General features: G+C 43.4%; 1 protein-coding gene across 3 annotated transcripts in view; it reads left to right on the forward strand.

The window, feature by feature from the left end:
- The first annotated feature begins 1,383 nt into the window (after positions 1-1,383).
- Positions 1,384-21,116, forward strand: part of DTX2 (deltex E3 ubiquitin ligase 2) — a 78,850-nt gene continuing 59,117 nt past the window's right edge. Inside the window, exons 1-2 of one of the 3 annotated variants that reach the window (XM_088449508.1) lie at positions 1,384-1,471; positions 3,485-3,899. In XM_088449508.1, the coding sequence (XP_088305634.1) occupies positions 3,593-3,899 (307 nt within the window). In that variant the 5' untranslated portion in view covers positions 1,384-1,471; positions 3,485-3,592. Of the gene's footprint in view, positions 1,472-1,530; positions 1,663-3,484; positions 3,900-21,116 lie in introns of those variants that run through there. The other 2 variants (XM_088449507.1, XM_088449509.1) reach the window with 2 other exon arrangements.

Below are 21,116 nucleotides of genomic sequence, written 5' to 3' on the forward strand. Positions count from 1 at the left end.
TTCGTTTTAACTCAGAAAGTGACTATTTTTACAACGATTGAACATTAAACGATATCGTTATCGATGATCGTTCAAAAAATCGTGGCGTGTGTATGCACTTAACAGTGATCGTTCCATTGTTCATTAAGGGGCCTATGTATCAAAGCTTGATGAGAGATATAATTGTGAGAGATAAATCACCAACCAATCAGCTTCTAACTTACATTTTATAGGCTGTGTTTGAAAAATGAAAATGAGGAGCTGATTGGTTAATACTTTTTCTCTCACAATTTTATCTTTCATCAAGCTTTGATACATAGGCCCTTAAATCTTTAAGTGTGTACCGTCAATTTTCTGATGTCCAGGGTGAAGGCAAACCGCCTTGAACATCGGCACGATTGCCGGTCGTTGAGGTGTGTACCCACCCTAAAGGTGCGATAAATCAGCCGATCCGACAGATTGGCACGATGTGGCTGCTATATTGTACCATGTATGGGCATGATATCAGATAGTGCACGCACCTGTGGGGTCGTACATCGCACCCCCAGATCTTATTGTAGGTTCAGTCGATCTGAGGATGCAATGCGCGATCCCATGCAGCGCTATGTGGGTAGGGGGAGCCGGCGTATCGGGCAGACGGCCACCCGAGCGCACCATGTGTGGGGACTGCCTGATATGCCTGAGTCCCGTCGCATCGCACGGTGCATATCGCACCGTGGGCCTGTTTCAGAGCTGGACGCTCTGAAAGAGCGCTCGCTCTGAATCAGGGCGTTTGTTTTTTTTTGGAGCGGCCTCCTGGCCGCTCGCATAGCTGTAGGTGCCCACCCACAGCTATAGCGAGCGGCCAGGATGATGGTCGCGATGGTCAAGACCATCGCGACCATCGGGCTAGCGACAAGACCCTTGTGGTAGGGTTTCCTGGCCACAAGCCCCAGAGAGCTTTCGGCTCGAACAGAGCCGGAAGCTCTCCCACTGACATCACTGGTGATGTCAGTGGGGCCGCCCCCAAATGGCAAGCCTTCCGTCGGGACCCCCCCGGCCCGCCCACCAAACGGGGCGAGCTGTCACTCACCATCGACAGCTCGCACGCTTTGGTGCGAGACACGGACCGACGGAGCACCCGTCGCTAGCCGGGTCTCGCGCATGTGCACAACGGAGCCGGCTCCGTCGCGCGCATGCCCAGTGGCCAAACATCGACCCTGTTGCGAGCGCTCAGCGCTTGCAACCGAGTCTGAATCAGGCCCCGTGTATGGCCAGCTTAAGTCAGCTATCAGATGGGAATCGGAAGCAGCATATGATGGCTGACAACCTTCACATTTTGAGGGAAAAAGTATTTCCATTAATTCGGAAACATCGATGGTTGCTAATTATCGGTTTCCGATGTCCATCGCTAGACTGGAGGAGACACAGGGGGAAAGATTTACACGAAGATCCCTTTGAAAAATAACATTTAAAGGCAATATGACTTTCTAAGCTTTTCCTTGTAGAACAGGTAAGTGAGGTAACTGATGGTTCCATACCGCTGGGAGGAACTTGAAGTTTGTCCCGGCTGCCTTCCCGTAGCTGGTGACATCACGGGGGCGTCGGGGTTTGCTCAGACTAGTGCAGCGTACACAGAGCTGCCAGACACAGCGCACGGAGCGGAGGAGAGGACGGCTTCCTGTTAGCTGGGACAACGCTCATGTGAGTGAGCTACCTCCCTACACACTGCGCCACCACACCGGGGCCGCTCCGGACATCATAGGGCAGGCGCCGGGACGCTCTTACCCACCAGTGCGCTGTAACCAGGCTGCCGTGTACGGCCTGTCACTGCATGCGCTGGGCATGTAGGGTCCCTGACAGCGCCGTGTGCGGGGGACTAGCTAATGCTGCTGTTGACGCTGTTGTTATGTGGCTGCGGGTAATGTGCTCCCGGACAACGGCTGGTGTATACCGTGCTGTACAGGCTCACTGCACTGCGGGCGTCTATAGGGTGACAGCAGCAACAGCTCTGGGGTGGAGGCTGGGTGTGTGATTAGTCACCTCCGGGGAACCATGATCACCACCACTCCTTGCCGGGGCGGTAGAGGGAGGGTAACAGGTTTGCTGATCGCGCTTGGAGTTTATGTGACAGTAATTAGTGCTAAGAAACTTCTAACAGCCAATGGGAGCTGCATTGTGGGGGAGATAAACTAAGCTCTGGAGAGTGATAAACGACCAGCCACTCTGCTCCTAACTGTCATGTTACAGGCTGTGTTTGAAAAATGACAGGAGATGTTTGGCAGTTTATCACTCTGCAATTGATCACTTTTCCAGAGCTTAGTACATCTGCCCCACTGTCATGAACTCGGCAACTAGCTTTGCAGCTATTACAGTCTAGATAACGAATCCGTATGAATTACCGCCGGACGCCTGTCATTTAACCCTCGCCGGGATAAAGCAGTCGGGAAGCCGGCGTTCGGGATTACGTCCGCCGGCTTCCCGACTGCATACCCTAGATAAATACAATATTACGTATTGTTTACTGGTTTTATTGCACATTTCACACCTTGACAGTCATTTTACGAAGTCGCTCTTAAAATATTTCTCGTTAGATATGAGACTACAGAGAAAACAGAATAAACGATGATAGTGTGAATAATTATGTCCAGTTATAATATGAATAATGCCATAGCAACTTCCAGACCACATGTTTTACAACCTTAATAATGATAGATGGAACTCAATAATCCCAGACATGTTACTGAGTACATGCTTCTCACTTAAGGTGTAAATTTGCAATAAACTGTAGTAGCTAGGCAGAAATACTGATTGCTATGGCTTAGTGTATACTTGCAGTTAACAGCAATATTCATAAACTAAACTATCTGGATTGTTAATTTATACTTTTATATGATCATTGTCTGACTCTGTACTTCCTGGAAAAGTTGACAGTGCTCAATTGCAGCAAGGATCTTTTTGTAGTGCTAGGAATTTGCAGTGCAAAATCATTTCTTTTTTAAATAAGCATCTTCAGTTTTTATGGTTGAGAAACTGCTACCCCCTTTCCCATGTGCTTGTCTATGTGACTACCAGGTGATTATATGTTTCACTTTTATTCTCCTGTACAGTCTATGTAAATAACAACAAGCAGGGTACAAGTGGAAATAAGATGACTGGTATGAAAAGTGAGGATGTTAATTCAGGGCTACAAAAATTGCAGGATTTGGAAACGTTCTTTTACTTTAGACATTCTATACTGAGGTGGTCATTTTAGTTCTTTTATTGTCTGTTAAAATAAAAATGTAGGTATGCAATATATAAATAATGCCTCTTAGACTTAAACTTCTAAATAACTTAGACTTCTGGTTTGCATGTTGCGTAAAAGATGTGTCCAATAGCGCAGGTTTTTGGGCGACTTATAACTAACGATGATGATGTGTGTTGTCTGTTCTAGCCTGGGAACTTGGAGATGGCAGTATTTGCAAGTTAAGCAAAGTTGTTGATGTTTCTATCAGTTAATATCATTCTAATATATTTTTTGAAGGCTGAGAAGATGGTACGTGAAGGAATCATCACTGTTCATAGAAAGTCCCTTTAAACATTAGAGCACTTTGATTTTATTTGGGGGAAGAATACTTCTGAGCCCTCTACAATGGCAGCTGGCCCATCCCAAACTGGGGGAGCTGCAGGACCATCTGGACCTCCTACAGTGACAAGTCAGTGGAGTGCTGGATCTCTAGCCGTCGCTGTTTGGGAATGGCAAGATGAGCTCAGCAAATGGAGACCATACAGCGGCAAAGTGAGCAATTATATAGAACAATGTATGCAGGCTTATCAGCAGCAGAAAAATACACGTGCTCTTGGAAACAGCAACAGTATCTCGCTTGGACAAATTGATCCAAAGTTAGCTCCATATATAATTGATATTGCAACACTTGCACAGTTTCGCCAAGATACAGGTGAGAGTTAAATAGTTTTGCTAAAATATCATATGTATTTTATGTAATGGTTAGAAAAGATTTAATTCCAAAGTGCCTTTTAGAATTTCACTTGCAGCAGGATAATTTAATCCAAATGGAAAGTTCAGTTTAATATCCAAAGTGAGACCCAGTTCCTAATGGTTACTTGCCTGGGATCCAGCATTCAGACTTTCCAAAGTCCTGCATCCACATCTACTCCCCACAGCATACTTACTAGCCTCTCCTTGCTCCTCCAGATGCCATCTTTTTACAGATAGGCAGTATATTGCCCACAGAGAACACACTGCCTGTGGGAGCATTGCATGCATGCAGGTAGGTAGAATGAATGCTAGACTCTAGGTAAGTAACTTTAGGGACTGCTTTCACTAAGCATATTTTTTATTACCGTTTAATGTTATGTGTAGAGAATCGCTGTATCCTAATTTTTTTGGCACTTAAATTTCTTTGTGTATGTTTGAGGTATGCATACCATTATTGAAGAAGTCTTTTTCTGTAGTGCAATGTGTAGTGTTCATCAGCAAAACTATAGCAACTTCGTACTACTTCCCTGATAAAGCATTAAACCTTACACTTTCCAGTCATTGACTTATTTTTGCAGATAACAGATGCCGTAGTTATAGTGTCTCCAAGCCTCACAGTGTTAACATTATGTTTTTGAATAATTTACAGAGCAGCACTCTAAAATAGAGCTGTATCTCTATTGTAATACACTAATATAAAAGACGAAGGTAACACTTGCCTCATCCGAAAGGAGCAAATGATATTTGAATGACTTGATGAATATATGAATTTCTGGATGCTTACTGTGGGGCATTACTCTATGTCGTTTCCAAGCATGGAGGTTCCCATTGAATCACAAAAGCAGTGTAAGATTTATTTTTATTGTGTAGTTATTTGAGGTTAGATACCATGCTTTGCCATAGTATCTTTTTTGGCCCAGTTTCCTAAGTTGATTTTGCACAGTTGTATTTTTTGCACATTACTCTTGCGTAAAGAAGTTAAACTATAGATATAATGCAATATGATTTTTTTCTCTTTCAATTTTGTATCTTGGTTCTAATTATAACAACAAAATCCCCTGAAAGAAAACAAAATGATTCAACCTCGTCTGCATCCGTTGCTGTGGTATAAGCTCACAGGCATGCATATGAAACCAGTGCCGTGTGGGTGCACTGAGCATATTGAAGGAGGTGTAAAGAAAATTTAGCATTAACCTGTTTTTATTTTGTTAAGATAGGCAGTGGAACAACAAGTGTGTTAGAATGTAGAACCAGTTTCATGTCATCAGTTTGTATTTCTGTATAGAAATCTGGACTTGGGCTGAAATTAAGAACCACAATACAAATCTGTCTCTGAGCCGCACACAATGCCAATGTTCAGAGTTGAGTGATTTTTTTTTTTTTTTTGCTACTGTGCGTTTGCAAAACTCGTATGACGCATGTGTTACACTGCATTCAGTTGTGATTTGACCCTTATCTTTTTTTCCTCATACACCTACCAGCTTGCCATTTTCACTCCAGCCTGAGCCTTTTTGCAGCCTCTTTTGCTAAAAAAAAATATTTACTACCTTATTTTAATTTTTGAGACTGCCTGTATTCCCTAAAAGAAGATCTATTTTGCTGTTAAAATGCCTCCTGCCTTCATTGAGTACCAACTTGTCTTTGTTTTCTTTGAGGTTTTGTAACCACCCTGACAGAAGCCTGTTGCTTTTAGGGTGATACTTTGTTTAAAATTGTTCCCACTGCTCCTGTGCTCCGATTATGCATGTATACAAAGAATCCCAAGTCCGTCCGGGTTTGTGCCGCCCTCTGTCCTTATATTAAACCACATTTATTTATCCATCAATGGGACCTAAGTTTATTACCCTCACCTCTGATATTCTAACCATTTGTAATGGGTCAAGAATGGCTACTTTGCCAAGTCAACATTTTTTGCTTCCCCCTATAAGGAACATAGGATTTCCCTTCTGCTTTAGATCCACTGCAGTCCCCATCAGGCAAATATAAAAATATAATACATACTTTATAACCTGGCACAGCTGTTTCAGGCTTGATTTTCATTGTGGTATGATCACTATGCTTTATAGAACATTACCTGTCAATATGACCATTATTCCCCATAGTAGTAGCAGATAGCTATATATATATTTTAACTTGAAGGTTTGAATGTACCATCAGACCAGAGTCGTCCGTGTTGCAGCATCATTTTTGTATTGAAGGAAAGATGAGAGAAACCAATCACAGGGTCATTTCTAATGGTATAACACTTCATGACCCCAGAACACTTATCATTCTGTGATGTTACACCCATTCACCTGCTTTTACAAGGAAGGGTGTGGATTTGCTGTAAATAAATAAATAAAAGAAGTATTTATACCAGGCACTGCTAATAGACCTGTCTAGTGTACTGGTGTGTCATAATACAGAATAACAGCAGGGAAACTAGAGTAAAATGATTTGCCACCAGTCTGACTAATATATATATCTATCTCTCCCCCTCTCTCTCTCCCCCCCTCTCTCTCTCCCCCCCTCTCTCTCCCTCCCCTTTCTCTCTCTCTCACCATTTTATGGATTTGAAGACCCATGCATTTTAATTTAAAAAGTAATGTGCTGTACATGCTAAGATGGTATAAAGGGCAGAGGACCCTTTTTATTGACTGCGCTGTTATGGAGGGTACACACGGTCAGACCATCAGACAACGATTGCTATCTCACCGTCCTGCATGTGCTGGATCGAACAATGCAGCAACCCCCCCCCAACTACTATAACGACCCGCGAGCAACGATTGTGGGTCCCTATAGTAAACATGGTCGATATCGACCATGTTGGCCTGCATGCACGGGCCATGGTCGATATAGATATGCGCGTGCCCGCGCATCGACCATCATTTGGTCGTTTGAGGGGGCCAGAAACAGGACGATATGAATGATAACGGTAGAACGATATTGTTATCGTTCATATCGTCCTGTTTAATCGTACCGTCTGTACGCAGCATAAGTTTAAAATTTGTTAACCTATGACATGCCTCACTATTTTTTTTTTCATACATTTTATTTATTAACAGTTTCTTATATAGCACAACGTATTCCGTTGCGCTTCACAATTGGAAACATTAATGGAACAAACCTGGGTAATAACAGACAGACATAGCTGGTCGCAAGCTTACAATCTATAGGGAAATAGGCATTGATACACAAGGATATGTGCTACATATTACATATTGGTCCAGGCAGATTGCAGAGGTTCTTGGTGGGCTGTATGATCCAGTCACACAGGAATGTCGGCCAAAGGTCAGGAGGATGTGAAAGAAAGAAAATGTGTGAGGTTATGTGTTGACTGCGAAAGGGGATGTAATTAGATATGGAAGCTATGAAGGTTATGTGGGCGGTTCTGGAATCTGATAAGCTTGTCTGAAGAGGTGAGTCTTCAGGGAACGCTTGAAGGTTTGGAGACTAGCGGAAAGTCTTCTTGTTGTACGTGGGAGGGCATTCCACAGAGTGGATGCAGCCCGTAAAAAGTCTTGTAACCGTGAAGGGGAGCAAGTAATGCGTGTGGATGAGAGATACAGATCTGAACGGAGAGGTCGGGTTGGGAGATATTTTGAGATAAGTGAAGGGATGAATGGTGTGGTTTGATTAATAGTCTTATGTGTAAGTAAAAGTATTTTGTATTGCACACGGTAGAAAACCGCTAACCAGTGGAAGGACTGACAGAGTGGAGCAGCAGACTATGACTATTTTAATGTCTTCAGGTAATTTGCAACAAGGGTTACAGGTTGTAAATGGGCTACAATTATTAGAGTGAGCTTCTACTGTACATTGGGGTAGATGTATGAAGCAGTGAAAAGAGTGGAGAAGTGTGCCAGTGGAGAAGTTACCCATGGCAACCAATTAGCTTCTACCTACCCTTTAATAGAATGTATTTGATAAATGCAACCTCAAAGCTGATTGGTTGCCATGGGCAACTTTTCCACTGGTACACTTCTCCAACCTTTTCACTGCTTCATACATCTACCCCCGTATCCCCTGCTTTATGAAGCAGGACTACTATGAGCCAGAATTGGTCATATACACTTTCAGGACCCTCGTTCTCTCTGGTTCAGCACAAGCTTTTGTCATTTGACTATTGCTTATTAAGCTCCATTTATTTATGCCTATCAGGGATCCACTTTGATATACAGTAGTTGATGGACATTAATGGGCTAAATCTAACTTAAGATACATTTATGCAATGTATCTCTTTGTAATTTTTACATTTGTCCTTGTATTTTCCAATACATTTATTTTCTATCCTACGTGGCTCATGGTCTCCATCAGCCAAGTTTACATTTTCATTACTGTGCAAGCAGGAATTGGCGGAAAAATGTTCTTCTGAAACTCCAAGTGAAGCCTTTATTGTGCGGTATCTGTTTTTCCTGTTCACTGAGGTGACTGTCATTTTTTTGGAATGTGATCTTTTGCCTAGCAAGGCTTTGTTCATTACAATTCCCAGGGGTCTCTTTGGTGTGTTCTATTAAAAGGAAACAACACATGATCTGAAGCACTGCAATTCTAAGCTTTCTTTAAGTAGTAAATAATTGCCCTCCCAGATAATGTTTCCCATTACCCTGTCTCTACTAAAAAAAAAAAAAAATTGTAATACAGTTGTTTTCACAAAACTGACCCATGTATACCATTGCTTGGCCGCTTGCACCAATACATATATCTACATACACTGGGATCTCTCTCTTCCAACAAGAGGGTATGGTTATCTGCTTTTGCGAGGATGTGATTGTTTCCATACTGTGCTGTGCGCATATTGTAATTACTTATGCACTCACTTACAATAGCCAAGACAATAAAATAAACGTTTTTTTTATTTTGGGTGTCCCAATAGTCAGCACTGCTTCTTTACAGGGCTGGAGTCCTAAGTTCAATTCCTACAGGAAAAAAAACAGATCTAAAAATCACTACATAAACCCTGGGCACAATTTAGATTAGTGTGTATTAGTTTACTTGCATCTAGTGAAACGGAAGTATGGGCCAAAACGTAATACATTCAATTTACCGCTGGGCACAAGTCCGGCGGTTCAAATCCCGGCAGCGGTAGACCGACACGGGCTGCCTAACCCTAACCTTCGCCCCAGTGCCTAAACCTAACCCCCATTCCCCGCTGCCTAAACCTAAGTCCCCCCAGGGGGTGGCTAACCCTGACCCTCCCTCCCCCTAGCCTAACCCTAACCTCCCGGGGGGATGCCTCACCCTAAGTCCCCCACGGGAGCTCTAAACCTAACCCTCCCCAGTCTCCCTGCATCGGGAAAATGACAGGCATCTAGAATTAGACGCCTGTCATTTAACCCTCGCCGGGATAAAGCAGTCGGGAAGCCGGCTGTCGGGCTTCCGTTCGCCGGCTTCCCGATTGCATACCGCCAAACCTTCCCCAAAAAATGTAACCAGAAAAAAAACTGCATTGGGTAAACTTAAAGTGGTCTCTATCAGGTGATACAATAAGGCTAAGTTGAAGTAAATTATACCTTTACTGGTAATAAATATGTACAATGCAATGTAAAAAAGAAAACTTAACTTAAAAAACCCATGATAAGCTTATCAAGCGACATATTTTCAAGTTGTCTTTTTTCCTATTATATTTATTGTATTTTAATACATCTGAGCCTCATTGTTTTATCTGACAGAGAGCAGACCTTATAATTTATGTTTACCTAGTGCAGTGGTTTATTATTATTATTTTCCCAATTCCAACAGGGCCCTATCTGTGTGGAAGTGTGGCTGTCTTCAGGGAGCCCTAGTTTCCTCCCACAATCCAAAGAGTGTGTGTGTGTGTGTGTGTGTGTGTGTGTGTGTGTGTGTGTGTGTTCTAATCTAGTAGATGCAGCATAACTGTTCCTTTTAGCTTTGACATATGTATTATTGGAAATGATGGTGCTTTTGGCTGCCTCACTTCCCACTGATGTTTTTCCAGTTAAACAAAACTACAATCACGTATACATGGCAACCTTCCAAACCCAGCAGCTAAGGGTGGATCTCTGAGGAGGAACGTAAATGACATAACTATCTTAACCACTTAACTGGCTAATTTCTTTGTTGGGGGGTTTTTTATGATTGAATTAGGTCAAGAACATATTTAAATTTTTTTTTATTTTTTTTAAGCACATAACATTTAATATTGATTTTATAACATCAACTGATGATATATTGGGACATTCATAATTGGCACATGGCAACTTTACATTTTCTCTTCGGCTGCTCCTCTCTGCAGCCACCAGGTATACACGGGGTGGGTGAGGACTGCTTGATTTACATTTCCCCGGCAGCTGCTTAGTGGGGGGTGCTGCCAGGTTGCCCAATCAGCCAATCAGAAGTGATCGGCTGCTTGGCAGACACTGGGGAAGGAAGAAACTTGGGTGCAGAGGGGCCTGGAGGTCCCTCTGATACATGCGACTGCAGGAATATTATCTTCCAGCAGCCGCCCAGCAGGCGTTTCTGATTGTGACCATGTCAGGGAAAGCCCAGCCTGGTGTGGTTGCCAGATGGGCTAACTACTATAAAGCTCACCGCCCCTCTCCAAGATTGATTTTAATGCCCCCCCCCTTACTTATCCTTACTTAACCCTTTGTTTGTCTGCTTTATATTCTTGTCTAAATGTTTTTCTCTTAATATATCTAATTTATTTGACCTATTTTGATCCTCTATCTAGATTACTGTTTTGTGTACCCTATATTTGTTATACATTTTTTCAATGCACAAAGGAAAAAAAATAAAATCAAGAAATTGAATTTTAATTCTAACAGAACATCTGGAATCGGGAACTTTCAGCAGTCCTTAATCCCATTTGCAGCATCTGATTAAAAGATCTAAGTCGTGTGGGAATTTAATCCGGAAAAGCATCTGACATGCTTGAGGTTTTTTTTCTCAACTACAATCATCCCCCACTGCCTCTGTCCAAAAGCAATCATTAATTGCATGAATTAGATGATAAAATGGCAAAATACTGTGCACTATTTATTCTACAGACATTATAGAAGTCATACTTTATTCACCCATAACCCTTGCTGCCTCAATTGCCGATGCCTAGATTCAATAAAACCTGTTGAGACGCCATTGAGCAAAATGAAGTCCGTATGTTGTCCACTGTATACTCTAGTTATGTTAATTAAAATAAATCTAAACATTTAGAATCAAATGGTGGTGCATTCCTACGAGTATACAGTTTAGAAGAGTACGCATCCATCAATAAATGGATATGACAGGGTTATTGGGAATATGCTGGTATTCAAGAATTTATAGCATTTTGCTAAAAATAATGTAGTTACATTTTTCCCTTATTTACAACGCACAGAACAACTGAGGAGCTGCACCTTGGTTTCCTAGATGGTGGTGTTTGCACTGACTGAAGGGAGTTGTTGGGTAGAGTGAGATAGTGGTAAGTGCAACACAGCAGCTATTCTCGTGCAGTCATTGAAAACTGTGTTCATTGGTGTAGAGTAGATTTTTCGGGGAGTCCATTATTTGGAAGGGCACATAACTTTTTTCCACTTCACAAAACACCTTGACTTTGCACCATCACTGCGTTTATTCTGATCGTATCTTGTTAAATACATTTTGGGACTTGTAAGGAGCAAATTTATACCTTGGCCAAATCATATTGCATTGCAAGGGGGGTGGGGATTTGAGAAGGCAGATTTAGAGTTGAGATAGGTGTGTAAAGCTGCACAGTATTTGTGTGTTGTAGGCAAAAGCAACTGCGTTTGCACTTCAGGAGAAAATTGCCAACTTTTCCTAACCCTGAATTATCCCCTTTAGGTCTTTCTGTTGCATTTCGGCAGAGAAGTGTGTTTCTAGGCAAATGTTCAAACATCCAAAAGTGCTACATGTAATAAAAACAGTGCTGGTGTCTGCTCAAACATGATAAATTAATGCCATGAATGAAGCTAAACTGAGCAGTATTCTTGATACAAAATCACGTGTTCTTTAATAAATAGTGGTGGGAGAGGCATTGTACAATTGATGTGACCAGTGCACAGATCTTTCCATCTGGCCACAGTGTTACCCGATATTGGAGAGTCTGAGCACCTTTATGCAACCTGGGTGGACTATCTCTGTGCAAAACCAAGGTATGCTGCGCTGCACTTTGTACATTTGTTGTAAATGGAATTATTTACTCTCTCAGCTGTGCCCTTTTGCAGTGTGTACCAACTACAGTTATCTCCATTTGTTATGAATCTTATGATCAATACACTGTACTTTGCAGAATTCAAGTTGTGCCCTAATTAACCTGCTTCATATTGACAATCTTTGGGGGGAATTTCAATAGTTTTTTGGGGCATCTCAAGTAATGCGTGTCTAGAAGAGCAACTCAGTTGTTTTGTCTTCTAGATGCCCATTAGCTGCTGCAGACACATTTTTTTCGCGCAGCCTCCTGAAGTGGGAGAAAACGTGTGTAAAGTATGTAGTTTGGATGCCCAAACCAGGAGTTTAGTCGGGTTTAGCCGTTTTGAGCGTCTAAACCTGGTGCTTCTGGGCGTGTTAAATTGAGTTGCTCTGATAGACGCCTATTAGTTAAAAACAGGCAAAAAAAATAATTGAATCCCCCCCCCCCCTTAGTATCTCAATGTGTTTCCTTGTGTTCAGTTAACTGGATTGTATTTGTATAACTGTAATTGTGACATTAAGAATTCTGTTTTAAAGAAAGATTCAAATAATTTTATATTTTTAAAATATAGGCCGGTGACGACAAGCCACACGTTTCCTGCCACATTTCCTATTTCTGTTATGTACACGTACAGATGTGTCCTCATACATCAATACGCCACACAGCGTGACTTGCCTGGAGTGAGTGAGCCTCCAGGTCCTGTGCTACTCTGCTAGTGTCTGGTATCTTTTTTTTTTTTTTTTTTTGCTGGAAATGCGTCTAATTCGCATTGCGATGCAGCTGGGACACACCAGCAGAGTGTGCTGATTAATTTGTGACACATGTCTACCTGTGTGCACCCGTCTGTAGACTTAGACGCATTTTTGGCAAAAAAAAAGACGCCCGGTACTAGCAGAGTCTCATGGGACCTGGCTTGCCAAGAGGGTCTTTTTAGCGCGTCTGCAGCAAAGATATGTAAGGACACATCTGTAGTAATCTGGGTCGTTGTGCTTTTATAGACGGCAGTTCAGATGGTAGAATGGTGATGAATATTGAATATGCTGCGTAATATAACAATAATAAGTTATTCCAGCCTGTGCTTTACTCCTTTACATTTTAACAGTAGAACTCTTTTTGATATGATTAGTATACAGAGTCAGGATGTCAGGCAGCTGCTCCCACAGGCATACCAGCATGCAAGGGTAGGAAAAAAATCAAATTCGGTGGTTGCAAGTTAACTGTTAATACGAGTACATTGTGAAGGATGATTTATTTGCTTTTTCGTAGCCTATTAAAAACAGTTTACATTCAAGTTAAGTAGTTTATCCTTCTTAGTATTGTGTGTGTATTTTATAATTTGATATGGATAGACAGCGGGCGCTTCCCAGGAAGTTGATGAGAATAACAGGATGTAATATTTTTAACAAGCTCAGCAGCTGTACAGAAGGACGAGAAGTGTGTGTGAGGGAGGGGTAGACATCAATATTTCACTTATTTACATTGGACACCCCATCCAAAAATAAAATAATCTACTGTATTTAACTCCTTAGCTGCCAAGCATGAGTTCAAATGGGGTTGGGGAAGCTTGCCTAAATCCGGGAAATATTTCCTCCCCTATCCTGGCTTCCATAAACTCAGGGGCACCCTCAGGAAAAAAAATGTCCTCTCTTTCAAACATCGATCCCCTGTTCAACCATGCTCGCTACTAATGTTGGATTGTCTGGTCACTCAACTCGGGAATCCAGCCCTGGCCCTTTTTATACTGAGCTGCGACTAGGGTGACACGGCAATTACCCGGGTTATTTGGCCAGTGTAAAAGGGGTATTAGTAGTTATTTTCTGGTGATCAGAACACCCTATACTACAGAAAGGATTAGGAAATCTAGAGATGACTAGATCTCCCCCATCCTTGACATCAATAAACACAGTTGTCAACTAATTTTAATACAGTAAGTTGCTTTTCTTTTCATACCTTTTTTGAGCTACATATTATGCAAACACGATTTGTGTTTCATTCAAACACAAAATGTGAAAAAAAATGCATTCTCATTATCAAGTGCAGATTTTAATATGGAAACCTTTGAGTAGAATCCTACTTATTGCTGTTTCGGAAATGTGGATTAATAGCAACACTCTACAATATATTTCTTGGTTATGGTTAGGGGGAAGATGATAGATAAAAAATAAACACATTTTTGCCTTCAGTTCAGCTTACTGCTATTTTAGTGCTCTGTGAGGAAAAAAAAGCAACCTAAATGTAATTTTCTGGAGATTCAAAGTCTAAAAAAAGAAAAGTATATTTTGAAGTAGGGGAGTATTCTCTAAACAACATAGCTGCAGATATGTGGTCCTCTGTCATGAGGTCTGCTTCTAGTGCAGCTTAGGAGTGATGTCTTATTTTTTTTCCCTTCCTGGATTGTGAAATTCCACTTTAGACCTTCCTACTGTAGACCTACTGTATTCATGGCTTACTATTATAACCAACCTGCAGCCTACACAAAACTGCCCATATGCCTTTTATCCTAACAGGCAGCTAGTGTTCACTCTAGGTCCCGAAAAGGGGGCGTGACTTTGACGTGTCCCCTTTTCATCACTCTTAAGGACATGCCGGGCAGCCCCCAAGCAGTGCGGTCACACTGAATGGATGCCGGGTGCATGCGCACGGCATCCATTCCCCGGCGGTGACCGCTTCACCGCCGTTTTTCCCACCTGCGGGACGGGACAGAACCCGCAGGCTGTTTCAACGGGGCGCTGCGCTGGAGGGCAGGGTGCTTTCTGCCCTTTAGTAATAGCCTAGCGGGAACGCTAGGTAGCACATACCTAAATTATCTGTTTACATTAATTGTATCACAGATGTATATTACCTCTATACTCTCCTCTTATATGCCGTATTTTGGACAAATTGATTAGCATGAACAGCCTACAGATGTGTCCTCATACATCTAGCCTCCTTGTGCGTTAAACAGCCCTACTAGTCGCGCCTAGTCTTAATCACACAGTGACGTGAATAGGTAGCACAAGCAGCTTCTGCTGATTAAAATGATATGCATCATGCCTATGTTCTCTGTGCGTCTGCGGGTGTATCTGCATGCCAACTCTGTTACCATGTTACAGCAGCTGACAGTGTAACGTAGCATTTCACATGCAGATACACCTACAGACGCACAGAGAACATAGGCATGATGCATATCATTTTAATCAGCAGAAGCTGCTGAGCTAGCTTTTCGCATCACTATGTGAATAAGACGCATTTGAAGGTAAAAAGACAATCGGAAGACGCTCAGCGCTACTGAGGTACACGGAGCTCCCGCGTTATGCATGGCTTGTAGCGCATGGAGGATAGATGTATGTGGACACTTCTGTATGTACTGGAAGGAGCCTGCTCAGTGATCTTCAGAACCACACATTGATTCTGAAGGATCATCACAACTCTGTGTTACATGAAATCCTACACACAACAGACAATTTAAATAATGCCTAATGGAGTGGAGGAAAAACTTATTATTATTTTTTTTTGTAGCGGATTCCTCTCAGTAATTGTCAAACCTGCCAATGGTCAATCCAAGGGCTGTACATGCCCCAGGCTTATGATCAGCAGTTTCTTGTGTTCTAAACCTTATTTTACACTTATCCCTGATCCAACCTATGGGATTGATTTTTTTATTCTTTTGTTAGCTGGATGTGTGAGGGACAGTAAGTGTTCAGTATCAGTCATTTGATTCACTTGAGCAAATGGAAGTCGGCAATACAAACTTGCACATTACGTTAAGTGTATTAGTGTCTGGGAAAAGGAACAATCTATGTAGGCGCATAGGATGCTGGACTGTGGAGTAAGAGACAGTGTAGGTGCATTACTGCTCTTTAATGGGCTACTTTAATGGACTGCTTCTGTGTGAGTAGCATATGCACCTGCTTTAATACTATCGTCATAATCATCAGTGTGCGCTTGCATCTAAAACGTATTGTGTATAAAAGATACGCCTCCTAATGGGCATACATTTGCTTATGTGGAGATCTGCATGCGGTAACATGTCCTTATTGAACTTTGCGAATGCTTTGTCACACCCCAGTACTGCTTTTCTGGTTGTAAGGGTCACTGCACAGAAATTGGATACGACTCTGTATAGCCGCTGCACTCACTTTGTGAACATGAACAGTGAAAATCTCTACGCAAGCGGTCATACGTTCAAATCTGTATCAGCACTATAATGCTCTGGATAATCACTTGGGGATAGGTTACATTTTATTTTCTACATTTTGCCACTGCTGAACATTTAAACAACTTCCCTTTGATGTCCATTGTGACTATTTCTCGTAAGCTTAGTGGTTTGAATTTGATAAACACAAAGGGGGGGGAATTCATTTGCTTTCTATGCGCCCGATCTTGGTGGGAGCCCGACGGAGCAACCCACATTTTTGCTCGCACCCTCCTGAGGTAGCGAGCAGAAATGTGCGAAAAGTAGATCATTTGGGCATTAAAAGACACTTTTTGCATTGTGCCCATTGGTTTAGCTGCTTTGGACTCTCAAAACAATTGAATTGCTCTGTCAGGCACCCATTTCTCATCAAAAAAACAATTGAATCACCCCCAAAGATTTTTATTAAGTACTATACAATTATCTGTTTGTAGCCTTGAAGCACTGCTGGTGATTTCCTTTTTGGCCTGTAAAGGGACATTTTGGACTGTTCTATTAGAGCTAACTACAGTGTCATCGTTGATGGTGAGGTGCTAGTGGCTCAAAATTGTAAAACTTAGGAGAAGAGGATGGAGTAGAATATTTACTAAGTGGCAGCTATTGAAAGCCGTCAATTGTTGGCGGTTTTGCCCATGGGATTTAAAACCGCAATAATAAATGCAAAATACGCCTGAGGTGACTATTGGAAGAAAGTTGATGCGATACTGTAGGAATTTGTGTAGCCTAAGTGGATAAGCTGAGCGTTATCCAGTCACATGGTTGACATTTGTCATGTCGACATGCACCAGGTTGACATCTAAATTGTTGCAATGTGGAATGTCGTCATTCTGAGAATGCAGACGTTTAGGTATAGGGATAGGTACTCGAGGTAGGGGTTAGGCATATGGCAGGTATACCTCCCAGAACGCCGATGTCTTAGATCACTCCCCCAGAATTCACCCTGTAGTAGACGCTGGAGATACAGCTGCTTCCGGGACCAAGTAAGTAAACGCTGGGCCACCAGGGATGTTAGGTTGACATTCTATCATGTATGCATGATGAATTTCGACATGCTAAGCGCATGCTTCAACTACATCAACAATTCGAACATGTCGACATTCTCATTCGAGTGCATGTTGACATGAGAACTGTCTGACCTAGCATACCACACACATGCTAAGTAGCTATGACATTTGTATGCTAATCAAATTTTGCAGTGGAACAAGCTGATTCAGAGGGGTACAATTATATTATTATATTGATATTAAGTAAAATGTAACATTATGGGGGCAATCCAATTAGCCGTGAGTCCTCTCGCGGTGTAAGTGCAGCTATATACTGCACTAATGGTACCGCTGGACTCACTGACTTTTGTTCACAACTACCATAGGGCTGCATACAAAAATGTGCGTGTGCAGCGCAAGAAGGGGCCGCAAGGGGTGCGAGTTTGGGTGCCGTTGCTGCCCTTTGTACGCCCCCATTGCTACTAATTGGATTGACGTCATCAAATCGTACTGAACCCACCACAGCTACTAAAGAAGAAATTACCACATTTGTACAGAAAATTCCTAACGATTAATGGTGAACTTTAAAACCTGGTCATGCTGGGCTAAAATATTATTCTAAATGGGGATGTTGTATACATTGTTTTTCCTATCTGTTAATAAATTTGATGGATATTCTTAAGTTATGTTTCTACTTCAGGGTCCATAGGGTATCCACAGGATACCTTGGGGTATAGGTGTGACGTCAGTCGCAGGGCACCAAAGAGTTAAGCTTTCAGCCTCCCAGGATGCACTAGGTCCCCCTCCTATACCCCGCCCCCGGGCCAAGGCACCTCAGTTTAGTTTGGTGCCCGGCCGGAGTCGGGTGCACCTGTTGGAGTGGGGGCTAGAAGAGCCCCTGAAGCTTTTTCTTCATGCAGCTGTGGCTGCACATCTGGATGAACAGCATGGACAGTCAGTCCTGACGTCCATGCTGTCTTCCCTACACCCCGCCGGTACCAGAACGCCGGTACTGATCCGGGGATGCTGGTGGGCGTCTGGGGTCACAGCTAGCGGTGACCCCAGATGTTCCGGACCATGGCCGGATTCAAGGGGGACAGAGGTAAGCAGCGGGGTTCCGCGGTGGGTCCCCGCTGATCACATGGTCCTAAGTCCCCAGGCAGGGGGCTCCCTGGGGACTGGCTGCAGCGTGGAGCCAGGCGACCAACCTGCGCTTCCACTACCCCCTGGGACAGCGGACCGCAGCAGAGCGGTGGTCTGTCCGTGGACAGTCCTCTGCGGTTGCCGCTACGACCGGACCTTCTGTCTCAGGGTCCTTGTCTTCACCCGGACCTGACTCGGCTGTCTTTGGCGGCGTGGCTGTTGAGACGGCCATGCTGAGGTCCTGGGGGTTTTCCAGCTCTGTGGTGCGTACCATGTTACGAGCTCGGAAACCGTCTTCCGCGAGGATATACCATCGCGTGTGGCATATGTTCTTCCAGTGGTGTCGACCGAGAGGTTATGCACCGCGGGAGTTTCGTCTGTCTCGGATTCTCGCCTTCCTGCAAGCGGGACTAGATCATGGGCTTCGCCTTGCTTCTTTGAAGGTACAGGTTTCGGCCCTATCTGTCTGGTTTCACCGTAGGATTGCTACAATCCCGGATGTGCGCACCTTTATGCAAGGTGTTCTCCGTATTCAGCCGCCCTTTGTTCCACCTGTGGCGCCTTGGGATTTGGCTGTGGTCCTGAGGGCTCTCCAAGGACCGCCGTTTGAACCACTGGGCTCAGTGGATATTAAATGGCTAACAGCTAAGACTGTTTTCCTTCTGGCCGTTGCTTCAGCCAGACGTGTTTCTGAGTTAGGGGCTCTTTCTTGTAGACCCCCCTTTCTTGGTTTTTCATGGGAACAGGGCAGTGCTCCGCACTCGGCCCGAGTTTCTTCCCAAAGTTGTTTCCCAGTTTCATGTTAACGAGGAAATAGTTGTTCCGGCCTTTAACTCACCGGGTCTTTCCGTGGGTGAGGCCTCTTTGGATGTTGTGCGGGCCTTAAGGACTTATGTTGACCGCACTTCTTTGTTTAGGAAGTCGGACGCTTTGTTGTCCTCTATGGCTTCTGTAAAAAGAGTTGGCCTGCTTCAAAGCAAACTTTGGCAGCCTGGATCCGTATGGCTATTTCTGAAGCTTATCTTCATGAAGGCCTACCGGTCCCTCCTTCTCTGAAGGCTCATTCCACTAGGTCTGTGGGTCCTTCGTGGGCAGCTCGACGTGGTGCCTCGGCAGTTCAGATCTGCAAGGCTGCTACGTGGTCTTCTGTCCATACCTTCGTGAGGTATTACAGGTTTGACACCTTCGCCTCTCAGGATGCTTCCTTCGGGCGGCGGATTCTCCTTTCTGCACAGGAGCGTCTCCACCCTTAAAGGATACTGCTTTGGGACATCCCCAAGGTATCCTGTGGATACCCTATGGACCCTGAAGTAGAAAATATGAGATATGGTAAGAACTTACCCTTGTTATCTCTATTTCTACGAAGTCCATAGGGTTCCACAGGACTCCCGCCCTGTCGCACCTGTGCTGCAGATGGGCTTTGCTCTGGTCACCGGTTTTCCGTCTCCCTCTGGTGAGAATGTGATTCTTGTATGTGTCCAGATCTTTGTTCTCTCTCTTCCTTCTCCTCCTCCGGCCTATGGCTTGGTAACTAACTGAGGTGCCTTGGCCCGGGGGCGGGGTATAGGAGGGGGACCTAGTGCATCCTGGGAGGCTGAAAGCTTAACTCTTTGGTGCCCTGCGACTGACGTCACACCTATACCCCAAGGTATCCTGTGGAACCCTATGGACTTCGTAGAAATAGAGATAACAAGGGTAAGTTCTTACCATATCTCATATTTTTTGCATCAGTCTGGAAAACAAATTGATACACAGTGAGATCCATAAACCTCATTCTTCCTTCCTCTGTCCCAAGGGAGGTCAGGAGGGATCTTATGTACAGTAATGTCTGTTTTGCTTTTACAAAACAAAGGATGTACTGTTATGTATAACTAATACAGCAGGAACTGAGCTACAAGGGACAGTGTGATCATCACAAATTACTATACAGGCAGCTTTCACAACACCTGTTTCCCCTTGTCTTTTTTCATATATGGACCCGTTCTGCTGCTATCTCTGGCTATAGACATTATTGACCTTCCCATTAATCTCTAAAGAATATTAAGAGAAGATGTCGTCAGTGCTTTTTTTAATGCTTTTACAATATTGGATTTGTACTAATACCCTAGTTATGCATGGCACAGCAAGTAAGACAACTCTTGTTTATTCATCACTCATCATACTAGCCCTCCCTCCCCCGACTTTTAAGGTAGCAGGTGACCAGCTTTTGAGAGCTATATGACAGTGGTTCAAATGCTTGTCACTTTGCAGGTGGCATTCTTATTTTGCGTGTTTTTAAAGAGAACTTTTTGAGAAGCCGTAAAAACCGGGTACTCGTATAGTAGATTCAATATGATCCCTTGTATGCTCATACTTCTACTTTTTGGATATCTGCTCCAGGAAATAAGTGTGTATTGAGACATCTTACAAATTTAGGTCTTTTATTCACATTTCCTTAACTAATCTAAATACAACCTTTATGAAAATGTCAGAAATCCTTCAGGAGCAGTTGAATTTGGGTAAAGGAAACTAGCAGGTAACCCCTACAGCAGGGCTCAACAAATCCTGGTTGCCAGGTCGGCTAAGATTTTACACCTGGCAACCGGATTTGCAGAGACTCCGGACCGTTAGTGACGAGAGCAAGGTTTTATTTAGAAACAAAACTCTGCTTCGTCCACTCCACACTGCTTGGCTAACTCATTCAGCGGTAGTCATGCAGAATGAGGACCCACCTCCGTTTTCTGATTGGAGGAACATATATGCTGCTAC

This window comes from Taudactylus pleione, unplaced genomic scaffold (assembly GCF_031769625.1).
Source record: "Taudactylus pleione unplaced genomic scaffold, aTauple2 ptg000487l, whole genome shotgun sequence".
NCBI classification, from domain to species: Eukaryota; Metazoa; Chordata; class Amphibia; order Anura; family Myobatrachidae; genus Taudactylus; species Taudactylus pleione.